At 26.8% G+C, this 23,629-nt stretch overlaps 1 protein-coding gene across 10 annotated transcripts in view; it reads left to right on the top strand.

Moving 5' to 3' along the window:
- LOC105425466 (TOX high mobility group box family member 4) overlaps positions 1-20,247 on the top strand; it is a 78,774-nt gene extending 58,527 nt beyond the window's left edge. For all 10 annotated transcript variants that reach the window (XM_089073539.1, XM_011636255.3, XM_089073540.1 and 7 more), the window contains 10 exons: positions 4,445-4,531; positions 10,237-10,359; positions 11,211-11,326; positions 15,379-15,700; positions 16,073-16,191; positions 17,124-17,259; positions 17,462-17,794; positions 18,386-18,478; positions 18,806-19,089; positions 19,293-20,247. In XM_089073539.1, coding sequence (XP_088929665.1) covers positions 4,445-4,531; positions 10,237-10,359; positions 11,211-11,326; positions 15,379-15,700; positions 16,073-16,191; positions 17,124-17,259; positions 17,462-17,794; positions 18,386-18,478; positions 18,806-19,089; positions 19,293-19,359 — 1,680 coding nt within the window. In that variant the 3' untranslated portion in view covers positions 19,360-20,247. The remainder of the gene's footprint in view (positions 1-4,444; positions 4,532-10,236; positions 10,360-11,210; positions 11,327-15,378; positions 15,701-16,072; positions 16,192-17,123; positions 17,260-17,461; positions 17,795-18,385; positions 18,479-18,805; positions 19,090-19,292) is intronic.
- Positions 20,248-23,629: the final 3,382 nt, after the last annotated feature.

A 23,629-nucleotide genomic window follows, 5' to 3' on the forward strand; every position in this document is an offset into this window, starting at 1 on the left:
AGAATGTAACTGTAACTTAGAAAGTATTAACAATTTTTTATGTTACATACATATATGTATGTAATTTTACTATATTTTATACAATTTTATTATATTGTATTTTTAATAATTAAATTGTATAAAATATATTATAGTTAAGAAAATAATAGTATCTTGTATAATAATAGTATAAAAATATATACTTTTATAGAGTTGATACGTTAAAAATTTCTAACAATTGCAGAATAGTCTCGTATCTGAAATATCCAATTTGAAATAAAATAATAAAATATAATTTTAAAATGATTTAAACTTTCAAAGATTTTTACTTTCAAAGTTATTTTGACTTTATTTCGAATTTTCAAAAACATTGTAATAATTACATTATAAATGTAGTTATAATGTAATAAAGTTAATGCATTTTGATGACCGTCATATATGAACAGTATTACTATTTCTGTTTCGTTCCTGATATCGATCGGTACACATTGCGAAAAGACACCTACGAAGTGAGGAATAAAAAAAGCAATAGGCATGAATATTGAAAAATATCGATACTCCATATCTCTCCGTACTCTCTAGATATTATTATCTGTATTGTATCATAAATAATGATTATTCAGCAACGTTATTCTATTATATTTTGAGAATATCTTGTAATAAAATATTTTGAATAAATAAGTAATAATGTAATATAATTGTAGATATATTTATATCTCAAAATATAATAGAATAACGTTGCTGAATAATCACTATTATAAATATATATAGATAGGATATCCAAAAAAACAGACATGTTTTTTTACTGATAGATTCTGTGAAACATTCTTCAAGACGAAATTCTTACATGAAAATTCTTATATGAAAATGTCAAGATAATAATAGGTAAAAATAGTTTAAATAGAAAATATTTAAAGTTTATTCAAGTTGATTAATTTGCGGAAAATTTGCGCGCTCAGATATCGCACAGTAGTGAAGGTGCCATTATGTACTGATTCTATTTTTAGATATTGACATAATTTCGCATACAATGATAAAGAAAATATTTTTAAATTTTATTTTACTTATTCATGATTATTGAATTTATTATAAAGGTATTAATCAAATCGAACTATTAACATTTATATGAAATGTGTTATGAACGCAAGCAAGTTAAATATGCAATCATCTTGACGGTTATATAAAGTGCCATACTTGAGCACGCTAATTTTTTGTAAACAGATTGATCAACTTTAAATGATTTTTATTTGAAAACTATTACGATCAACATTTTTGTATAAAGGTTTTTTTCTTAGAATGTTCCATAGAATTTGTCAGTGAAAAGAAATCCGATAATTTTGGGACACCATATATAGGATGAAACAATTAAAACAGACCACCTAAACAACTCTTTTATTCTTAATAATAGAAAAAAATTTGATTGTTCCTTCTGATACAAGAAATTATTTTCGATTTAAAAGTTGAAGAATCAACAATCGTAGAGGTTAATGATTTCGACATATTAATCAAAGTATCAAGTTTTTTTTTAGAAGGCGAATTATTTTTATTTTGTTGTTCTGGAAAAAAAAACTTTTTTTTTGCGAAGGCAATCTCCATCGAAATTATTTTTTTTATTTTTTATTCCCTTCGCTTTTTGTGTGCTCTGTTACTTCCTTTCTCTCTTTCCCTTCTATTTTAAAGATACGTTTCTTTGTCCAACATATAGATAGTCATATAATTAATCTTCTAAGAGATGATAATTGATGATTTGTATTCTCACCTCATTTATATTCTCTAATAGATTTATAAATTTAAACAGTATAAATAGTAAATAGAATGAACATAATTAATAGAACTATTAGATTAATTATTAGTTTATTTCAAAATATTTTTATTAATTTGAATATGGTTTTTAAAAAAATACATATATGCGACATACACGCACAGTGTCGAATTCCTCGAGGAATGAAGGTAGCTATGTCCATTGCATTGTTCTCGTTCCATAGCCACTGTATTCGGTGGAACGTAGTAACGTACTGCTAACGTCTAGCCGTTACTATGAAATGTCAAACATTGTCCATTGACATAACTTACTTGCAACTATCTTGATTACAGATGTATGCTTTTCTGAAATTTCATTGCGCATTCTAATCACATTACGTCAATGCCAAAGTCAGTCGTCATTTTGATAATAACAATTATTATTATTATTATTATAAATTAGTATTAAATATTACAATCATATCTATTTATTCTTAACAATTTCATTTTTTTCATATATCTGTGTTTTTAAACTAAGAACATCTGTATTTTAATACTCTCTTTTGCGCAATTGTATTATTATTATTATAGGTGTACAAAAAAATTCTGAGCTTTTTTTTGTAAAATTCAATTTTTATTCAAAAACAAACAAAAAAATATTAATCAGCGAAATATTCCCCGTTTGCATCAACGACCTTTTGCCATCTTTCGGATAGTTTTCGAATTCCTCGACGATAGAAGCTCACCGGCTTCGAAGCGATAAAGTCATCAATGTATTTTCGTATCTCTTCAAATCTCACGAAATGTGTATCAGCCAAATGATGCTGCAGCGACCGGAATAGGTAGTAATCGGAAGGCGTCATGTCTGGGCTATACGCCGCGTGCGGGAGAAGTTCCCAGCCTAACGCAAAGATATGGTCCTGAGTCGCTTTCGCAACATGTGGTCGAGCATTGTCATGAAGCAAGATCACTTTACGACGTCCTTGGCCAGTAAATGGCCTCTTTTCTTCTAATGCATCGCTCAAATTGATCAATTGTTGTTGGTAGCGGTCTGCCGTGATTGTTTCACCCGGTTGTAACAACTCGTAATACAACACACCTTTCCAATCCCACCAGATACAGAGCAAAACCTTCTTGGCGTGGATATTGGGCTTTGGCGTCGATGTCGAAGGTTGATCAGGGTCAATCCATGATTTTCTATGTTTAGGGTTATAAAGAATCCACTTTTCATCGCCTGTAATGATTTTGTGCAGAAAATCTTTTTTCCGGAACTTTGAAAGCAAAGTGAGTGCAGTGTCACGCCGATGATTTTTGTTGTCTTCGGACAGTTCATGCGGAACTCATCTGCCTTCCTTCTAAACCTTTCCCATCGTATATAAATGTACGGAAATGGTTTGCTGCGTAACGTCAAGCTGTTCTGCAAACTCCTTTTCAATTTGCGCAGAGTTTATATCCAGCAGTGCTTGCAATTCGTCCGTTTTAATCTTTTGAGGGCGTCCAGCACGCGGTTCATCTTCAAGATTGAAATCTTCTTGGCGAAATTTTTGATACCATCTTTTACATGTAGTATGACTTACAGCGTTCTCTCCATATGCAGCACAAATCATTGCAGTGGCTTCAGCAGCATTTTTCTTCAGATGAAACGCGAAGTGAATGGAAAATCGAATATGCTCTTTTGTTATTGCCATCGTGAACACTACTGATTTTTGAGGTTATGTGCATCAAACGCCAAACCGTATGGCATTTTAGAAAGCCAAATGTCAACGCTTTAAAATCGCAAAAGGGCGGGAAGATATATAAAATTTAAATTGTTATTTCGGTTGTATGAAATCTAAAGCTTAGAACTTTTTTGTACACCTAATACTTCAGATTTATCACATAATTACATGATTATGAGTTATGAAATAAATGAAAGAAAATATCGTTTATAAATTCTATTCTCATTTATTAATAATGCAGTCATGTAATATTTTTTGTCTACATATATGTTATTAGAATAAAAATAGTATAGTAAAAAGAAAAGAGTTGAGAAAAGTAGGGAGTTAATTTTAGGAAGATTTAATTGTATTACGATATTTCCAATATCACACTATTAAAATTAGACAATAATACGTAGATATTGGATTTGCATTAAATTTGACAATTTGATGCTCAATAAAAATACATATATGTATATACAAAGTTTTATTTTAAACAAATATCGAAATTATAGGATTGCGGAAAAAAGTGTTTTGTACAAAAATTGTAAGATTTCGAGGGGGGATTATCACATGATAATGATATTGAATCATTTGCAGATGACGCTATTGTTGAGATATTTTTATGGTCGCCATTTTTTTTAATGAAACTATATATTTTTTGTTACGTGATATGATATTTTTTGTTATTTCGAATATAAAAATATTAAGATACAAATATCAATAGCTTTATACTTTATTCTGGTATATTTTGACATAAAGTATATAATATATCATAAACTATTTATTTTTTGATAATTGTACTACCTCCTGAATTCTACTACCTCTTATTTCCTAACAATAATTATAATTTTTACGTAAATTCATATATTTTTGTATATTTTTACATAAACTCGTATATTTCTATTGTAATTTTTGTTTAAATATAAAACTTGTAATAATTAAGTACAAAGCTCACAATATTTATCAATAGCTAATTTATTATTTTTTTTTATAATTAAAGAAAATCTTATTACTTCTTGTTACAGAGAAACGACAATCTCGACTTGTCTTTGAACGTGCCACAGCATCATCAAATATCATACCATCACGATAGCTACAATATGTCGGACCAGGTGAGTGAATTGTCAATAACAATCTATTAACAATTATCATATTTGTATGGTTTTGCATATGATAAAATGATTTATTAAAATTATTTTTCTTTACATACTTGTGTTCTTTCTCAATTACGTTTACATTTATTATTTGTTTTGTGCGCAAAAAAAGAAAAGAAAGAGAAAAAGAAAGAAAGAAAAGAGAGAAAGCACGTATGTGTAGCACATTATTCATTTATATAGCATAAATTATTACATGGAAATTACATGTGAGATACAAAATGGAAATTGTGACAATGGATTGTTCTTTTTTTTATTGTTTTTATTTTTTTAATTGGTTTTTAAATCAATCTTATTTATATAAAAAACACAACAGCGAATTTGAAAAATGGATGGAATTTGGAATGTAAATTTGCACAACATTAGCGAAATATCTCAAATTTAACAATAAAATTTAATAATTTTTCATTTATTAATTTTATATTGAAATAGAAATTGTTTTGCATCATATCCAATATTTTTCAAACATGCTTTAATTTTAATCATTAAATTAACTACTAACTATTTAATTTGTGATCATGAGTGGCTGCTTCTGATTTCAAAATATTATGCGCCGACATTAAACGATTGTTTAAAGAAGTTCGAAAAAAATTATTTTATTCTTATTACATGCGTTCTCATTTTTATTTAATTTAAAATAATTAACAAAGTATTATCGAAAGATTAGGTCATGATTGATTTAATTTTGGTTTTGTTGATATGACATATTTAAAGTAATTCATTCTTACAGCATTTTTTTATAATAATTAATTAAAGTGAATTAGTTCTATACGATGTATCGAAGGGACACTTGAAAAATAATATATCTAGAATGGCATAAATAGCCAATGAATGCAGCTATGTCCGATCAAATATAGGACACGTTCAATCGGTCGCCACTCGCTTGATTCAATTTAAGCGTTCAGTAATAGCCAATCTACGATAAATGATCATCGATTATAATTTTATTGTTTAATGCACGAATATTACAATTTTATAATTTTAGATAACAAATCTGTTGATACAAAACTCTTAAGGGAGGAGGATAGAGTAGAGTAGAAGTTGGAAAAATTAGGATTTTTCGTGAATTTAAAAAGAATAAACTATACATATCAATGAAAATCGATTTTTATAAATAAAATACATATTTTACAATAAATATAAAAAAAATTTTAATATATTAATATTTGTGTCTTTTACTGACATAACTGATATAAAGAAGTCAGTTCATTTAAAAAAAACTGATAGGCAAGAATTCTGGCCACAGAATTCATAAAAAAATAAACAATTTAACAAAAAATCAGAAGATAAATTCTTAAAGAGATAAAGATTTTTTAAATATAAATCTATCATTATCGCCCGCACGCAAATTTTTAAATTTTGAAAAATTAAAGTTATGTAAATTTAAAAAAAAGTCTTTTTTTACCTAAAAATTTAATTTTTTGCCGGTTTTTTACAGTTTAAAACCCCAATTTTCAATTAAAAAAAACCCTACGTAACATGATAGTCGTTTACGACTAGAGTTCGTTTTACAAGTATTTTGAAATTTGTCCGATCTCGATTCAATCAATATTTTTGGAAATATCTTGTCTGCCAGTTGGAAAAAATAGAGTTTCGAGAAAAACGCGATTAAGTTAAGTTTCAGTGTCTAATATTTTTTAGATAAAATGGAATTTATTCGGTTTACGTCTACTCAGCAATTCCTGGATCATACAGTAAATTCTGCATTACCATCGAGATATGGAATTATGCATTTTCTTATTTACAATAAATGTAAAAAAAAATTTCAATATATTAATATTTGTGCCTTTTACAACTGACGTAAAGAAGTCATTTCATTTTCATTTTTCATTTAAAAAAAACTGATAGACAAGAATTCTGGCCACAGAATTCATAAAAAAACAAACAATTCAACAAAAAATCAGAAGATTCTTAAAGAGATAAAGATTTTTAAAATATAAATCTATCATTATCGCCTGCACGCAACGAATTTTTAAATTTTGAAAAAGTGGAGAACATCGAGAACAAACAAAAAAATATAAAATATTTTGTAATACAAAAGTAATTTTGAAGAGATAATGTATTTATAATAAAATATTTTACATATATTTAAAAAGATTGTTCGAACAGACACATTTGTAGACTATTTTCAAAAATTCATTGCAAATGTAATTTTTATAATATAAATATATAAAAATATAAGTCATTAGATCTGTCTTTTCGAATTCTATCGATTGACATTATTCTTGTAGGACGATGTTATTCAAAAAATTTGATTTCTCTTTCCTCAATTTCCTTAGACGAGTGTCCATAAATTTGCGTGACATGACTTAAAATTTATGGTCCACGTTATTAATTTTTGTGTTTTAATTTTGTCATTTGAAGCATTTTATTGCACATAATTAACCCAGATAGATTAAATCGAACATCCCGTATGTATAATATATAACATATATATATATATATATATATATATAGTGTGTGTGTGTGTGTGTGTGTGTGTGTGTGTGTGTGTGTGTGTGTGTGTGTGTGTGTGTGTGTGTGTGTGTGTGTGTGTGTGTGTGTGTGTGTGTGTGTGTGTGTGTATTGTGTATATATATCCTGTCCATATTACCATCTGTTGTTCAAACATATTCTTGGCCTGTTACATTGAATTATTTATTTTTTATGTTAACTAAAAATGTCACCGTGTATCAGATTATTGCGATAAATATATCATTACATACTTTAATCGAATTGGTAAAAACATGTGAACAGAAAGGCTCCTGGTTTGAATTCTGACTGAGATGATGCTTTTTGTAATAAGAATTTTTTATGAAGAAAAGGAAAGAGATAATCGATATCATATCGGTTTAATTGTCGATTTATCAAGGAGGAAAGTTTAGCTCTGACTTTGAGTTATTACATTGCAAATTCATTAAAAATAATGACATATAATTGACGATATAAATACTTCTCTTAGATTTATATATATGTAAGTTCAAAAAATTAAAAAAAAATGATTATTAGGTGCCTGAAATGTCGTCTGTCGAGTGTTGTCTAATAATTAAATAGTTATTAATATAAAATAAATAGTTATTAATAAAAATCACTAGATAATGAATGAAAAAGAATACCTTAAATTAACTAAAAGTAGGACAATAAATTAGTTTTTTATTTTTTTATAAGAAAACAAACATTAACATTTTGTAACAACAAAGAATTTTATTTTATTGATATAATATTTCTTGCTGTAAAAAATATTTTTTCTAAACTTGCTGCTAATGCAGCAGGAATGCAAAGATATTTCCAAAATAATTGATACGAATATGCCATGATAATGCGAACAATAAATTAAGTTACATTACATAATATCATAATAACTTTTGTAATTTTGATGATAATACATTACGATAATAAGAAGTTATAAGGTTATAAGTCTATCTTAAATTCGTAAAAGACTTGATCTTGCTATACTAAAGAATAATTGAAGAAATTTTCCGTAATGAAAGAAATTATTTAGTGATAAAATATTTCAAAATTATATAAAGTACAGCATAACATGTTGTAGTACAGTTAATAGTCAATGACTTTAGGACAATATTTATCTGAAAAGTATTACTTGAATTTAGTACTGTAAATAAGTTAATACTACGAATATTATATCTGTGAATTATATTATATATTATGAATATATAACGCACAGGGATATATATTTTATTCTTGACATTATATTTTCATTCTATTACTTTCTATTACTTTCTGGCATATATTAGCTTAAAATATTCTAAATTAAATAATAACGATAATGTTTTTACGTATCATTTATGAATTCAAACTTTACATAATAATAATGGTATCAGTTTGTGCCTTACCCTGATGAAATAAATGAATGCTCACGAAATGTTAATAATGTTAATAATGTTAATAATCTCGATATGGATAGAAATCTAAACAACAATAACAATAACAATAATGTCATATATGTTTGATAAAAGAATTTGTAAAATAAAGTTTTTGTTTTAATGTTAAGAATCTCAGCTATTGATTAAATTTAATAGAAAATTCCATATTCATTTAGACATTATCGAAGTATAATTTAAGATATGTACTTTTAGGTGGAAAAAGTATAGTATAAATAGTCCGTCTCGCTATTGATTGTGTGTGAATTATGACCGTATTTTTTTATGTTTAAGTTTATATCTTTAACATCTGGAAGAATCTCTTTTGCAAAGGTCTTGTTATTATCTGATTGATTTTCTTAAAGATATTGTATATATGCGTAAAGAATTTTATCACAATTTATATTGAAATAATGTTATATATTTATATCGAAGTAATTTATATGCGTAAGTACAAAGTCGAAATAGGGTAAGTAAAAAATAGAGAACAGGTGGATTGCGTAACCAGGAAACCATCTAAATAATATTTCTTCAGGAAGAAGAACCAAGTTGCGAAAGTCGCGCGCAAGTTTTAACGAGATGGCGGAACGAGTTTAGTTCGCAACGAAGAAAAGAAAAACGACGAAGATGACGACAACGGCGGCAGATATTTCTTCGTCGTTCGTTTGCCTTTCTCCTCACCTTCATGTTTTACCCACAGTCTCAGACCGGTTGAACTTATTTTTCCTATTTCTTTTGTTCTTCTAATTCTTCATTTACTTACAATTTAATGTAATTTGCGAGTACAGATTTAATATCGTTCAAGCAATAAATGTAAAAAAGTAAAATAACAAAATTAAAAAAAAATCAAGTCATTAAACAAAAAAGAAACGGTATTAGACACATTGAGATGCCATCAAATGTCTAATTAAATATTATATATTTAGTTGAATGAAAGCAATCGATTTCTGATATATTTGAAACCGTATACGTGTAGGAAGGGGCAGAAGGGATTGGGATGCCACGTACAAATTAGATTGTAATGTCTGCCATAAGTATAATGACAATATTACGCGATGGACGTATAAACATAAAATGGATTTTATGATTCGCAGAATTAAGCGTAATAAAATGATTAATAATGCGTATTAATCTGGTTTTATATTTTTTGATTATATTTAACTCTCATTCGGTCACAAATCACGCAAATCACAGCAAGCGGTTGTTTAAATCGACTTGACACTGTTACCAGTTATTTTGGTCACGATATTATAATAATAGCGAAATAAAGTACAGGCAGATGGAAACGTACGATATATAGCTACACTGAGACGATCGATAGGCAAGCGTATTTCTTCAAAGGAAAATTCCTGACGCTATTAAATCCAATTTCAAAACTTCTATTCTCCCTACCATCACAGGCGCCACGGTAAATTTATTTACCTTCTTCTTTGTGATGGAGAATAAATTGCTAAAAAGATTCCGAACAATATAACGCTATTTATCATCCACCAAGGGAGGACGGTGGATGGTTGATTCTTTGATTCCATTTCTACGTCGACTTCTTTTCTTTGAAAGGGTCCTTTCCCTGAAACTTTTCATCTCCATCACTCTTTCAATCGTTTCACATACAGAGATGTACAACTAAAAATACAATCTTTTCGTTCACTAACAATAACCCATAATGAAGATACATGGAATTGCAAAACATAGATCTACAGACATAATATTTCAATGAGATGGAAGATACATATCTCTGCCTTCTATGAGAAACTCGTGTAACAAAATAAAATTCAATTTATATGTATAATTTGTCTGTTTCAGACGTTTCACACACCAAGCTTTGGTGACGAGGATTTTGATATACCAACCATTCATCCTCCTTCGCATCAGCAACAGCAACATCATCAACAACATGATTCTATGCAATCGTATGCTCAGTCACAGGTGCATAATAATTATTATAAATACACTCTTATTAGAATATAAGTTTTTATATAAAGATATTATATTTTTATATTAGTGATAGATATTATATTTTTTATAAAATTATTTATATCATCTAAATTTTTATATAATAATTTTATTATTTTACATTATTTTTACATTATTATACTCTTCCTCAAAATTCTTTAATTCTAGTTTGGCTTCTCGCATACTTTCTCCATATTTTTTTTTTAATTGAAACTTAAAAATTGAATTTTAAAAATTTAGAAGAAAAACGATGTCAGGATGATGTATTAACCAATTTAACAACTTCCGCGTTCGGGTATTATTCCTATAACGTTCGAGATATTACTTTTAGATGCACGCTCATCGTTTTCTCTTTCTCCCTCGACCTCGAAATAAAGAGATATATATATATATATATATATATATATATATATATATATATACAAATGCTCAATAGAAATAAAAAAAACCTCGAAGGAAGTAATTAATTTATGTAATATTCTTCCACAGGAAGACATTATTTTCAATCATATCTTTTTTAACCATATTCAGACAATACAATATCTAAAATCGGAATATAAGATGTCTTTAGATATTATTTGTCTTTAGATATTATTTTCTATGTGGTATTTATATTAATATTGTGGAGACAAATGAATATTTTAAATAATTACATATTCTTTTCATTGTTTGCTGGATATTTGAGATGAAGATGAAGAAACGAATGATAGTGATTGAGCCGATTATGAATTTTTTTTATGAATTATATAGTTTTTTTACATATATTATTTTATGTAACTTTTTCTAAATTTTTAATATTTATTATATATGTTACATTATTATAGATAATGCAAGGTAATGGTATACAGCAATCACCGGATGGTCTGAGTCTGGATACTGGTGGATATCAACAACAATTGTATTTGCAGCAAGAGCATTCGATGCAACCGATCAATGTTAGGTGAGTATGATTCAGTTTCTTCGAATTACTAATATTAATATTACAATATAATTTATACTTCAATAAATATGTAAACATATATATATATATATATATATATTATATTACAAATTTATATTATATATATCTATATTTATATTATATTTATCGATATATAAATATGTAACATGTATATATAGTATATTTATATGTCGGTAAATATATAAACATATAAAATGAAAGGATAACGAATTTGCTTTTAATCAGATTCTAACTCTTGACTTTATAAGCTAGGCGAGATAAAGGATATAAATGTAGCAGTAATTGAAAGAAACTTGAGAGAACCAAAATGTCATATTGTCTTTTCTTATCCTTTGAGCTTAAACGAAGCTTAAACGGAATTCGAATAAATGGCAATGATCAAAAGATACATAATCCGAAATATAACAAAGCAAGATTAATGAATATTGAGCATTGTTAGTTTCTTTATTAGGTTTATTAGGTTTTTGTGTTTATTGATATTAATGCACTATGAGAGCATTAAATTCATTTGCTCCGCAATTAGAAATTATTTTGTTACGAATGAGCATTAACTAACTCCATTAATAATCACATATTTTGTTTTCCAAGAAGAAGAAAGCCATAACAGAGAAGTAAATTCGCGTGTGAAATTACAGTATTTATTTCTCTAATAAGAACTATTTTGTGACATTAATAACAATTTACGCATCAACTGGGGCACTCGACGAAATTCTGTGAATAGAAAATTATTGAATTATACACTCTCTTGTGTGTGATATACATATATATAGCAAACAGCGCGCACTGTCACGACGTACTGTTTGCATAACTCCAAATTGCGGAAATTTGACTTACCTCGTTATTGTACAGCGTCCTGCAGCAATTTAAGTAAAGCTAATTTTGATTGTCGCATATATATATATAGATAGCATTAGCATAAGAAACTCGAATTTATTTACATATTACTCTGTTTAATAAAAGAAATTAATTAATCTTTTTACGCACGAAGAAATTGATTGACGTCCATGAAAGTAAAGATAAAATGTAATATAAAAACGCCATTTCGTTTCGCAAGATCAAGTTATTTACGTTTTTTATGTGCATTGAGTTTTAATATTTTTGATTTATGTGCATGAAGTTTTAAAGAAGATTATTTCGATCGCGATAGAGATAAAATTTTTCGATTGTCTAATCCTACATTTTTGTGTAAAATTGATCATTGAATTAGAAAATGATAAAGTTAAAGCGATTAGAGCAGAGCAAAATGAAATGAAAAACGCGATTTTTAATCGAAAATTGCTTAAATTTCTTTTTTTTTTCTTTTTTTCTATTCGAAACGGTCTTTCCTATGATTTTCTTTGTGAATGAACCATTATATCATGTGAATGTACTTTACATTTCAACGGCAGTTTGACATTTCGCAATTTAATACCCTGTTACATCCTCAATTTACATTCAATATACAACATTCATACACAAACAAAAGCAAAATAAATAAAGCAAAACTTAAAAATAAAAAGGATAATTTTTGTATGCAGTTTCACTTGCGATTTCAAAACACTCATACAGTATCTCAAAAATCATATTTGATCCATTAAGAATTTCTATTCACAAAGAAAATAATAGAAAGGGAAAAAAGAAGCGACATTTTTCATTAAAAATGTGTTTTTTTTTTTTTTTTTATATTTGTATTCATTTTGCTCTATTTCTATCGCTTTAATTTTGTCATTTTCGAATTCATCAGTGATTAATTTTACACGGAAATAAAAGAAAAATGAAGGATAGGATTTAATAAAGTTTTTACGTTACGTCGCTACACTATATATCTCGATGAAAATTCGTTCCGTTAAAAGTTAAGCGAACTATATTATTTCTGTAACTGAAACTTAATCAGCGAGAAGTCGGGGGGATTCGATGCGCGATTCCTGCCTTTGTTTCTTGAATAATATTTTTTACATAAGAATGATTATATTACTTCCCGCACATTATATTCTCTCTCTCTCTCTCTCTCTCTCTCTCTCTCTCTCTCTCTCTCTCTCTCTCTCTCTCTCTGCCGTTAAGATTATATCTTCTCGCAAAACGAAGCCTTATCCTTTCTTCGTTCCACGAAGTAAAAGAAGAATTGTAATTCATGTATAAATAAATAGACATATGTACACGTATGCGTGTGTACGTTTGCATACCTGCGTGCTTACGTGCCGGCATGCCTACGTGCTCGCACATCCACATACAGGACGTAACTGAAGCTATGATTTGCAGTCTATTAAAGCCTACCGAGTAACACTCGTGAGAACTTGCCACTTACGCGGCCTGAAAGAAACTGCAATTTTTCGAACGTCGAAACTTTTTAGCGAATAAACGCTATTTTTTCGAGATGAAAGATAACGATCGAACGGATAACTTTCTCAGCTCTTTGTCGTCCTTCGCATCGAGAGGGAGGGGTACCTTCAAGCACCGAATAAAATTTACTATTCAAATTATGTACTGCAGTCAGTCCGATTAGAGAAAGGAAAATACATTAAGTAAAAGTATATTTGATCTGCCGATCTAAATGCATGCTACTGAAGCAAATTAGTACACTGTGAAACGAAGTAGTATATATCGTCGACGAGTTATCTGCGCATAGTTATCTTATGCATAAGACGCATGAAACACCGATAATCACGTTCTTATATAGCTATTATGCAGGATAAATTGTATGATGTAGTTGACGCAATCTTCTAAATTGATAGATAGTATTTGTAACGATAGACGTAGAGAATGAGAATGAGATATGTAACGATATTATGCAGGCATTTATAATTGAATATGTCAAGTAATGGTTACATATAAATATTACATATAATTAGTAAATACTATAAGATTATACTCACACACTATACGAGAGCAACAATGATATGAAAAGAAAAAAAAAACAACAAAATTTTATTTTTCAATAAGTTTTCTTTCCAATAAGAAATTTTTTTTTTTTTTTTATTTAAGTCGTGTTTTTGGAGAGATTAGTTCTCGTTTGCAACTTTTCTTGCAACTTTTGATAAATATATAATTTATTAAAATCAAATTATCATTTCTTTTGAGAATTATCATATCTTTTTTAATAAGATTAAAATTAATTAATAAGATTTTAATTAAAAAATTATTAAAATGGTGTTCTCTCTCTCTTTCTCTTTGTCTATATATATATATATATATATTTATTATATGTGTATAATAAAATGTCTTCATGATATTAATAATAGAATCTGATACGAGCAAATTGAATCTAAGATATAATAATATATCGATATGACAGAATTTTACTATTTAACCAAATTGAATTTAAATGAAATCAAATTGAATTAAAATTTAATTGAATTACTATTTAATCAAATTGACAAATTGAATTTAAGATATAATAATATATCGATATTAGCAGAATTTTACTATTTAACCAGAATTTACTTAAATAATCTTTCTTGTTTGACATACGAAAAAAAGTTACCTTTTATGATTTTTTTTTTTAGAAAACTGTATGAATTGATTTTAAATTTTATACTTTCTTTATTTTGATATTACATAACATATAGAATAAAAATTATTCAAAAAGTTAATTTGTTTAAAAAATGTAAAAATATAAAATAATTATAAAAGTGCTTGCAAAAAATTTGTTTCATGATCTGCAAAATTACTGTCTCAAGATGAGATTAAAAAAAAAAAACGTTTGTAAAAATTTTCTTAATATTTAATTAAATTTTTCAACACTTTTTTCTATTCTTGATGTTCAAGAATTCTAATATCCTATATCCAACGGGATAGCATTTTGCAATTTACAATGAAAAAGAGTCAACAGTGGAAGATTCAACAACTCATATAGAAATAGAATAAACAATATTCATATCATTAGATATTTCAAATGACAATTTTGAATCATTTAGAATATGTTAAATATGTTCTTTCTTTGAATATACAATTATCTAATTTCAAAAAAGACTATTTTATATATATATATATATATATATTTTTTTTTTAAATTTGCTTTTTATAAACAAAATTTCTGTTTCGTTCATTTACAGCTCGGCATATGGCAACTCTCAAAACTCGTATGCGACAATGAATTCCCCGCGCCAACAACAACAACAACAACAACACAACGGTCAACAACAATTGTTGATGATGCAACAGCAACAACAGCAGCAACAGGTTCAAATGCAGCATATGCAATATATGCATTCTCAGCAACAGCAGCAATTGCAACAGCAACAACAGCAACAAATGCAATACAGAAGTCCTACTGGAGGTAGCCCGACTACTATACAAGCCAATAATATCCCGGAGACGAATAACAATACCACGACCAGCGAAGACAGTGATGATAGCACCCCACATTCTGGAATGGTGAATCAAATCGTGATATTTACACAGTGTTTTTGCTCGAGTAATTCTTTAAACAGTTTTTTTTTATGTTATTTTTTATGTTAATAATATGTCGAATAATATATGATTCATGAATAACATATGAAAGCTAAAGCAAATATTTATAACATACAAATTGAGATTGGATATAAAATTGATTAAAGCCAATTGAAATTTGTTTAGTCTGTGTATTAAACATTTATACATATATATTATACATACAGAGTTACTCACATACGCACGTATGTGACACATAAATATTGTAACATAAGAAACTGATAATTTTTTCAAAGTATTTGGAAGAGTTTTAAAAAAGATTTTGGCTCTCTCTCCTAAATATGTTTCCTGTTTTAGATTGCTATGGTCAAGCGTGAACCACCATCGCCAGAAGCAGCTGACGTTGGAACGAAAAATCAAAGGAAAACGAAGTCGCAGAAGAAAAAGAAGAAGAGAGACCCTAATGAGCCACAAAAGTAAGTAATTACTCTATTTTGATGTGTATAAAATAGTAAAGAAATAGTTAATAGTTTGAAATATTCATTGTAAAATCTCTTTTCGAAAAGATTGGTATTAAAATATTTGCAAAAAATAATACTGTTTTTCAATATTTCTTTTATATTCTCGTCTAAAATATGATATTGTTAAAAAATTTTATTTTTTGAGACTGCATAAGCAACAAAATACATTTTAATTAATATTTTTACTCATATGCAACAAATGTAAGTATATACAAGTTTACAAAGCCAAAGCTAAAATTATATTATATCAATAATCTATATTCAATTCTGTAATAATTTCATATTAACGATATAAATTATTACTGTTGTAAATTAATAATCGTCATCATTGTCGTGGAAATATAGGATTAAGTAAATATAGACATGTTGGAATAAGTCAATTAAGAAACATAAAGATAAGAATAATCGTTTTTAATAAAGTAGAATAGAGAATGGGAAAGAAAGAAAGGAAAAAAAGAGAATGAAAAGAAAGGAAAATGTAAAGTGATGAGTGAACGAGAAGGGAGAAAGGAAGAACATTATGTTTAACTGTATAGTTTGCTAAAATATAAATATATTGATGTCCTTATCAAAAATAGTAAAACCACAAAAGTTCATTGAATAAAAAAGTAATTGAGTGCGACATTATACAGATAACGAAATAAAATCTGTTATCTTTCCAAAAATTTTACGTCAGATTATCAAGATAAAAGGCGGTTTTATTATCTTTTTTAAATATATTTTAAAACATCTTTTTATAATTATTTAATCTACTTTTTAATACATAAAATATCTTTAATCATAATAATTGCAATACTAATGAAAACGTCAATAGCTAAAAATTCACCAGCTAAAAATTTTAATCTTTTATTATTATTTCTACTCTAAAGTTGGTAATTAATTTTCAGACCAGTGTCAGCATACGCGCTTTTCTTCAGAGACACTCAAGCAGTGATTAAGGGAAAGCATCCAAATGCTAGCTTTGGCGAAGTATCGAAAATCGTTGCGTCAATGTGGGATGCGTTAGACATTGAACATAAGAATGTAAGAATCTTAAATCTTAATAATTTTGATATTTCTACATATTTATACTATTTATACTATTTATTATAAATTATTCTGAAATGATTATATATATATATATCGAGCATTGTTTTATATTTGTAACAAATGCTATTGATAGAACTATATTTTCGGTTAATTTAAATATTATCATTGCTAAGTTCAAAAATAATTCTTTATATAGTATTACAAAAAGAAAACCGAGGCAGCGAAGAAGGAATATTTGAAAGCTCTCGCAGCATACAGAGCGTCTTTAGTTAGCAAAGGCGCAGGTGAAAGCGAACAAAAACAGCAAGCACAACAGTCACAACAAATGCAATATAGCGGATTTACAGGCTATGCCAATAATAATACGCCAGGAAATGTAACATATCAGGTCTATAGCCCTCAACATCAACCTTCGTCGCCTCAACAACAACATCAACAGCAGCAACAACAACAACAGCAGCAGCAACAAATGGCTGTTAATAAAAAATCACCTCATCATTTATCCATGCAAGGAAATCCTCAACAACAAGTATGATTTAATAAATACGATAGAATTTTTGAAAAAAATATCAGATATGATATGTTAAAGATAATACATATATTTTCTTAAATATATATTTTATAATTTGATTATTTAATTGTCTTCTTATAGCACAAGTATCAACATTTAGATAAACATCATTAATTCTATTTCTAATTATTTCTATTATTTGATTTGATAAATAAATCTTATCACATGCATTAAAAACAGTAAAATATTACTATATAAAATTTTTCAAATTTTTAATTGTTTTAATAAACATGAAAATAAAATAAGGTCCCTTTAATAACCTTGAGTTTGACATGTGTTATCAAGATCATTATAAGTATGATTCAAAAGATTTTAATTGTTAATTGTTTATTAAAAAGTTATTAATAAATAAAAGCATTCGAAAAGAAGATAAATATATAAATATTGTAATTAAAGTTTCAATACAAATTGATTGATAATTGTATAAAATATATAAAAACATTGATTTTATTAATATTGATAAAATTTAAATAATTTACATTTTGATAATGAATGAAGAAAATATGAATAAATCTTGGCAAGGAGTACAAACATTTTTATTTTTTATAGGGTTTAATGGGTAATGTAATGGCACCACCGCACATGACACAACAGCAGCAGCAACATATGCAACAACAGATTTCACAACAACAATATATGCAGGTTAATTCCTCCTTTCTCATTTATTATTTAATATAAACATAATAAGCTAAATAACTTAAGCTGAAAATATCTTAATAGTTTTTTATTTTAGGGTTCAATATTTTTTAAATATTTTAGTAAAATTAAATGTTACACGTATCATTTTTAAAACTCAAAATCTTTATATCTTAATAAGAAAGGAAAATAACAAAAATTAATTATCATACTGTATGTTTCTCTTGATATACGATTTTTATTTGAATGTATGAGCCATTAAAGATAATCGAATTAGATACTCACCTTGTATATGTTTCTATATTATATAATATTTTGTAATGTTACTTATAGGTACCTCAACAACAGCAAGTACAGCAAGTGCAAGTACAACAGCAACAACAACAACAAATAATACATATGAGTCCATCTAGAGCAGAATTCATAAAATCTGATGATTTATCGATAAAGTCTGAAACTTTATCTAATTCTTCATCACCAGTAAATCCTTCACAAGTAACTATGACAGGACAAAGACCATCACCTTGTATACATCAGGGATGTCCCAATCCCGCTATATCTAATAATGAATGGGAAGATGAATACTGCAGCAACGAATGTGTAGTCAGTCACTGCAGGTTTGCAAAAGCATTTTATTAAGTTTTTCTATTTTAATTTATATATATATTTATATACAAAATAAACAATTAAAATTTATTGTATGATATTACATATTCCTGTCTATTTGATCATAGTTTGTTTACAATGTATATTACAATTTTTAATTTATGAAATTTTTTCTTGTATTTATGTTCTAACTTCTGTTTATTTTGTATTTCAGAGATGTATTTAACACGTGGGTATCTTCAAATCAAAATTCTCAACAAAATTATTCTACAGTAAAATAAGTGTTCTATAAGAAACAAATTGTATCAACAACTTGAGGGCCTCATAACTTAGTGGCCTGTTGTTAACCTGTAAAGTAAGATATTTAAATGAATGTATATATATATAAGCTGGTGAATGACAACTTTTTAAAGTGACTTTAAGACTATTCGCGCAACAGTAGAAATATAGCACTAGAGAAGTTGATGGATAATCTGAAATAACAGTATACAAATGTGTATATTTATCTGTGTCAGCGAGAAAGAAAGAGAGAGGAAGAAAGAGAGAAAGAAAAGTAAAATAAAAATAAAATTGTTTTTTTTCTTTTTTTTCTTTTTTTTCCTTTTTTTTTTCTTTTTTTTTTAGAAAAAGAATGTAGAATCTATATTGAAAAGCCTTATCCAAAAACTTATTACTCTGGCCAAAGAACTTTGTTTATAAGGAGTATATTACAAGTTGAATAATTTAAATAAGTGTATTTACACTTATGAATAGTTAAAAACTTTTTTATACATTTTTAAATACTCCTTACTGACAAGCAAAGTGTGCCAATTGTACAAACATATTTTTTTTCTATCGTCATACTTATATATGATATTGCAAATTTTTGAATTGAACTAACTGCTTCTTTGAATTATCTTAACTGTTTCTCTGAACACTTTTCTCTTTACTTACTATTATCCTGATATAGTCACCAAGTAACACAGTACAAGCAGATAAAAGCAGCGTAGAACGTATAAATTAGTGTACTATGTTCATTGTGTGTTTTGTTTGTGCTGTGAGAGCATTGACTAGATGAGAAAAAAAAACATATAACAAATTTATATTATATGCCATTATCATTAATTGTCATGTTTTATTTTAATATGTAAGGTTTAAAAATAAAAGTTATATTAACATTTGTTAATGTATTTCTTGATTTTTTGAATTAGATGTTTATTTTTATTTGCTCGAAATTAGGTACCTTATTTCAACTAATTATCAATATGCACACAGCGTGTACGCGCCTATACGTGTGCAGGATGTGCGTATACATATGCGCGCGCATGTGTGCCAAAGGATAGTTAAAAATATTATACATAAATTGTTTTTATCGTTTTTACAATTTAATTCATGGTAATTTAGTAATAATATTAAACTTCCAAAATAAAAAGTTTTAAAGTTTTAGTCACTATCACTCTGGCATTACAAGTACCATATATTTATCTGTAATAACAAAAGATATTTAATCATTTTATATAATATATTCTGATATCTATGTGCTCCTTTTTTCGAAACGCTTCGAGAGTTTCCGTTTTCTGTTTGTACAACATGAAATATAATCGACTGATAAACATACACATCCATAATCATAATAACACTCTTCGCAAATAAATATATGTAGTATAATGATATTAGACCATCACAATTATAGAACTTAAGTACTATACATTTAGATTAAGTCCATATAAGTAAAAACGGGATTTAATTACACAATTTATTTTTATAGATATTACAACCAATGGATAATACAATAGTTTTCATATATAAAATTTCATGCAAAATATAAAAGAATGTGACATTAAAGTGATCTTGATAGGAAATGCAAATCCAATATTTTTTTTAAACGTATTAATATTATCTCACAAGAAATCTTTCCTATTTGTTTTTTTTTTTTTATTTCTTTTTAGTAATTGCATCTCTCTTTTCTTTTTCTCTTAACACTTCTCAAAAATGTATTATTCATATACATATAATATGAATAATTACTGTTGCAATGATTTGATAGAAATAATCCAATCATATTAATAAACCAAGAGAAATTAATTCAAAATTTTTATACAAATGAAAAAGAATGTGTCGCCGTATCTATTCAAAATTCTTCTCTATTGAAATAATTCGATGAACACAAAAATTTTTTAAAGATATATAAAATAAATCATAAAGTAGCATGCAAAACACACTTTACTCTCTTTAAATTGCAATAATTGAAAGTCCAATAATTACATATTTATATCCTCTGGTTGAAATACACTTGTAATATAAGTCTTGAAATAACTCAATATAATACAAAACAGTGCTCGAAATTGAATACATATTTCGGATCGAGTTTTGAGGTAATGCCTATATTAATGCCCCACTACTACTCAAAGGCTCGAAGGCGGTCAAGTCATTAATCACGTGTATGATCTTGTATCTCAGGGATCCCTATGTTAGAAATCTGCTGAAAATTTTTTGTCAAACCGTTATTAAAATCTTTTAGCTAAATAATTTTTATTTTACAAATAATTAAATTCTCTATTATTAATTATATGCACATATGTTCTATAATAATAATTGATGATAATATATAATGAAAATTTTTATGATAATTTTCATATTATTTGTGAGACTTAAAATCTGCAATAATAATATTTCGAATAATGTCTAAAATGATGCTATTGTTGAAGTTCTGATTATATATCATTGTTACAGATGTATTGTAGAGCATGATTATATAGCATGATAAATGTGTGTATTGCTTATCATTGTAGTAACTTTTTTCAATAATATATTGATATATTGATATATTATATTATATATTGTTAGTTACGATAATGCAATTATATTTTTTGGGTAATGGTAACAAACATAATCGTTACTTTTATTGTACACATATTTTATTTGCACACGTACAACTATTATGTTTTATGTTGTAAATTGTCCCATAATTAATTTTTCGTGGACAAGTAGAGCAGTTTATATTGAATAAAAAAAATCTTATTTTGCAATTTTCAGTAAGATATTTAGTAAGATTTTAATTTATAAAAATTCGCGAATGAGTATTCACGTTATTCATTTACGATTACTATAAAGCGCAATGAAATATCTGGAGGTATTAATGGATATTCTATCATTTATAGATCATATTTCAAACAACTTAACGTATCTAACAACCGCGATCATGCATAGTATTAGGGTCTAGACATAAATAAAAGGAATAAGAAAAGAAATAAAGAATATTGAACATACAGAATTAGAAATAGAGAATTAAATTTTAATGTATGAAAAATCATGTCTTAATACTCACAATCAAGAAGTAGTAAGATGTTTTTACATTGATCAAAAATAATTTTCTGTTCCTAATTTTTATATTTAATTTTTTATTCCTTATTTCCGTTCATTATTGTTCCTTAGATAAAAATTAAGGACAGAATGATGTGATAGTGCTAATGATATGATAGCGCGCTCCCTCAAACGCAGCCCTGAACCTTTTGCACAGTTCATTTTTCTCTCCATGGCTAAAAAGAATACATCTAATGCGTATCTCCAAATATCTTAACCAGTATAAGAATTTAAAATGTTTTTATTCACATAAAATCACTATGATTTTTCTGAAGACACTTTGCATTATAATATAAAATGACGTATCTGTTGAATACTTAAAATAATTATTTAGAAAGAAATATAAATAAATATTAGAAAAGAAAACATATAATATATAAAATACATAAGTAATGTTAGATATATTTAAATCAATATGTATTTCTTTATAAAATTTATATAAAAATATAAATTATTTCATAGAGTAATTAAATAAACATAAAGTATTAAAATGTTTACATCATAATACAATTTTATTAGAAAATCAATAAAGTGTACAATAAATTGAATAAATAAATTTATATTTTTTAAATATTAAAAGAACTTATTACTTTTTCTCTGACTTGCTTAAGTCATTATTTGTTTGCAGTGCATAATGACATATTTTCATTATATTATAATAAATACAATGACTCAATATATCTAATTTGAATCTAAATCTTCACAAGGATATGTTATATTCCAACAAACATAGTTATATTACAAGTTATATTACATTTCCGTTATATTGTAATATGACGGAATGTAAATATTATATGTAATGTTTAGTTAATTTCTTTGGTAGACAGAAACTAAAATTACGTCAATATTATATTAATCTCTTACGAAGCAATATGAATGTAACATGTATTATACAATATAACATGTATACGTAACAGTTATATTTCTGAGTAAGAAATTGTAACATTAATGTGTCACTCTTGTTTTGTATTTACTGGGATAGCTCAGTAAAAATAAAGTAACAATGATTTCATCTTAATGTTACAATTTCTCGCTTCAGCAATGTAACTGTTACATATAATATGTGTAATATTATTTATATTGATGAGTAAGAAATTATTGGATACAATGATACTCTTAGTTTATGTTTGTTATGATCTCGATGTATCTCTAACAATCGTGAATTCGCGCAACGGCGAATAAACTGGCATTCTCTTCACACTCATTTGC

Source organism: Pogonomyrmex barbatus, unplaced genomic scaffold, assembly GCF_055798465.1.
Source record: "Pogonomyrmex barbatus isolate J1 unplaced genomic scaffold, ASM5579846v1 scaffold15, whole genome shotgun sequence".
Lineage (NCBI taxonomy): Eukaryota > Metazoa > Arthropoda > Insecta > Hymenoptera > Formicidae > Pogonomyrmex > Pogonomyrmex barbatus.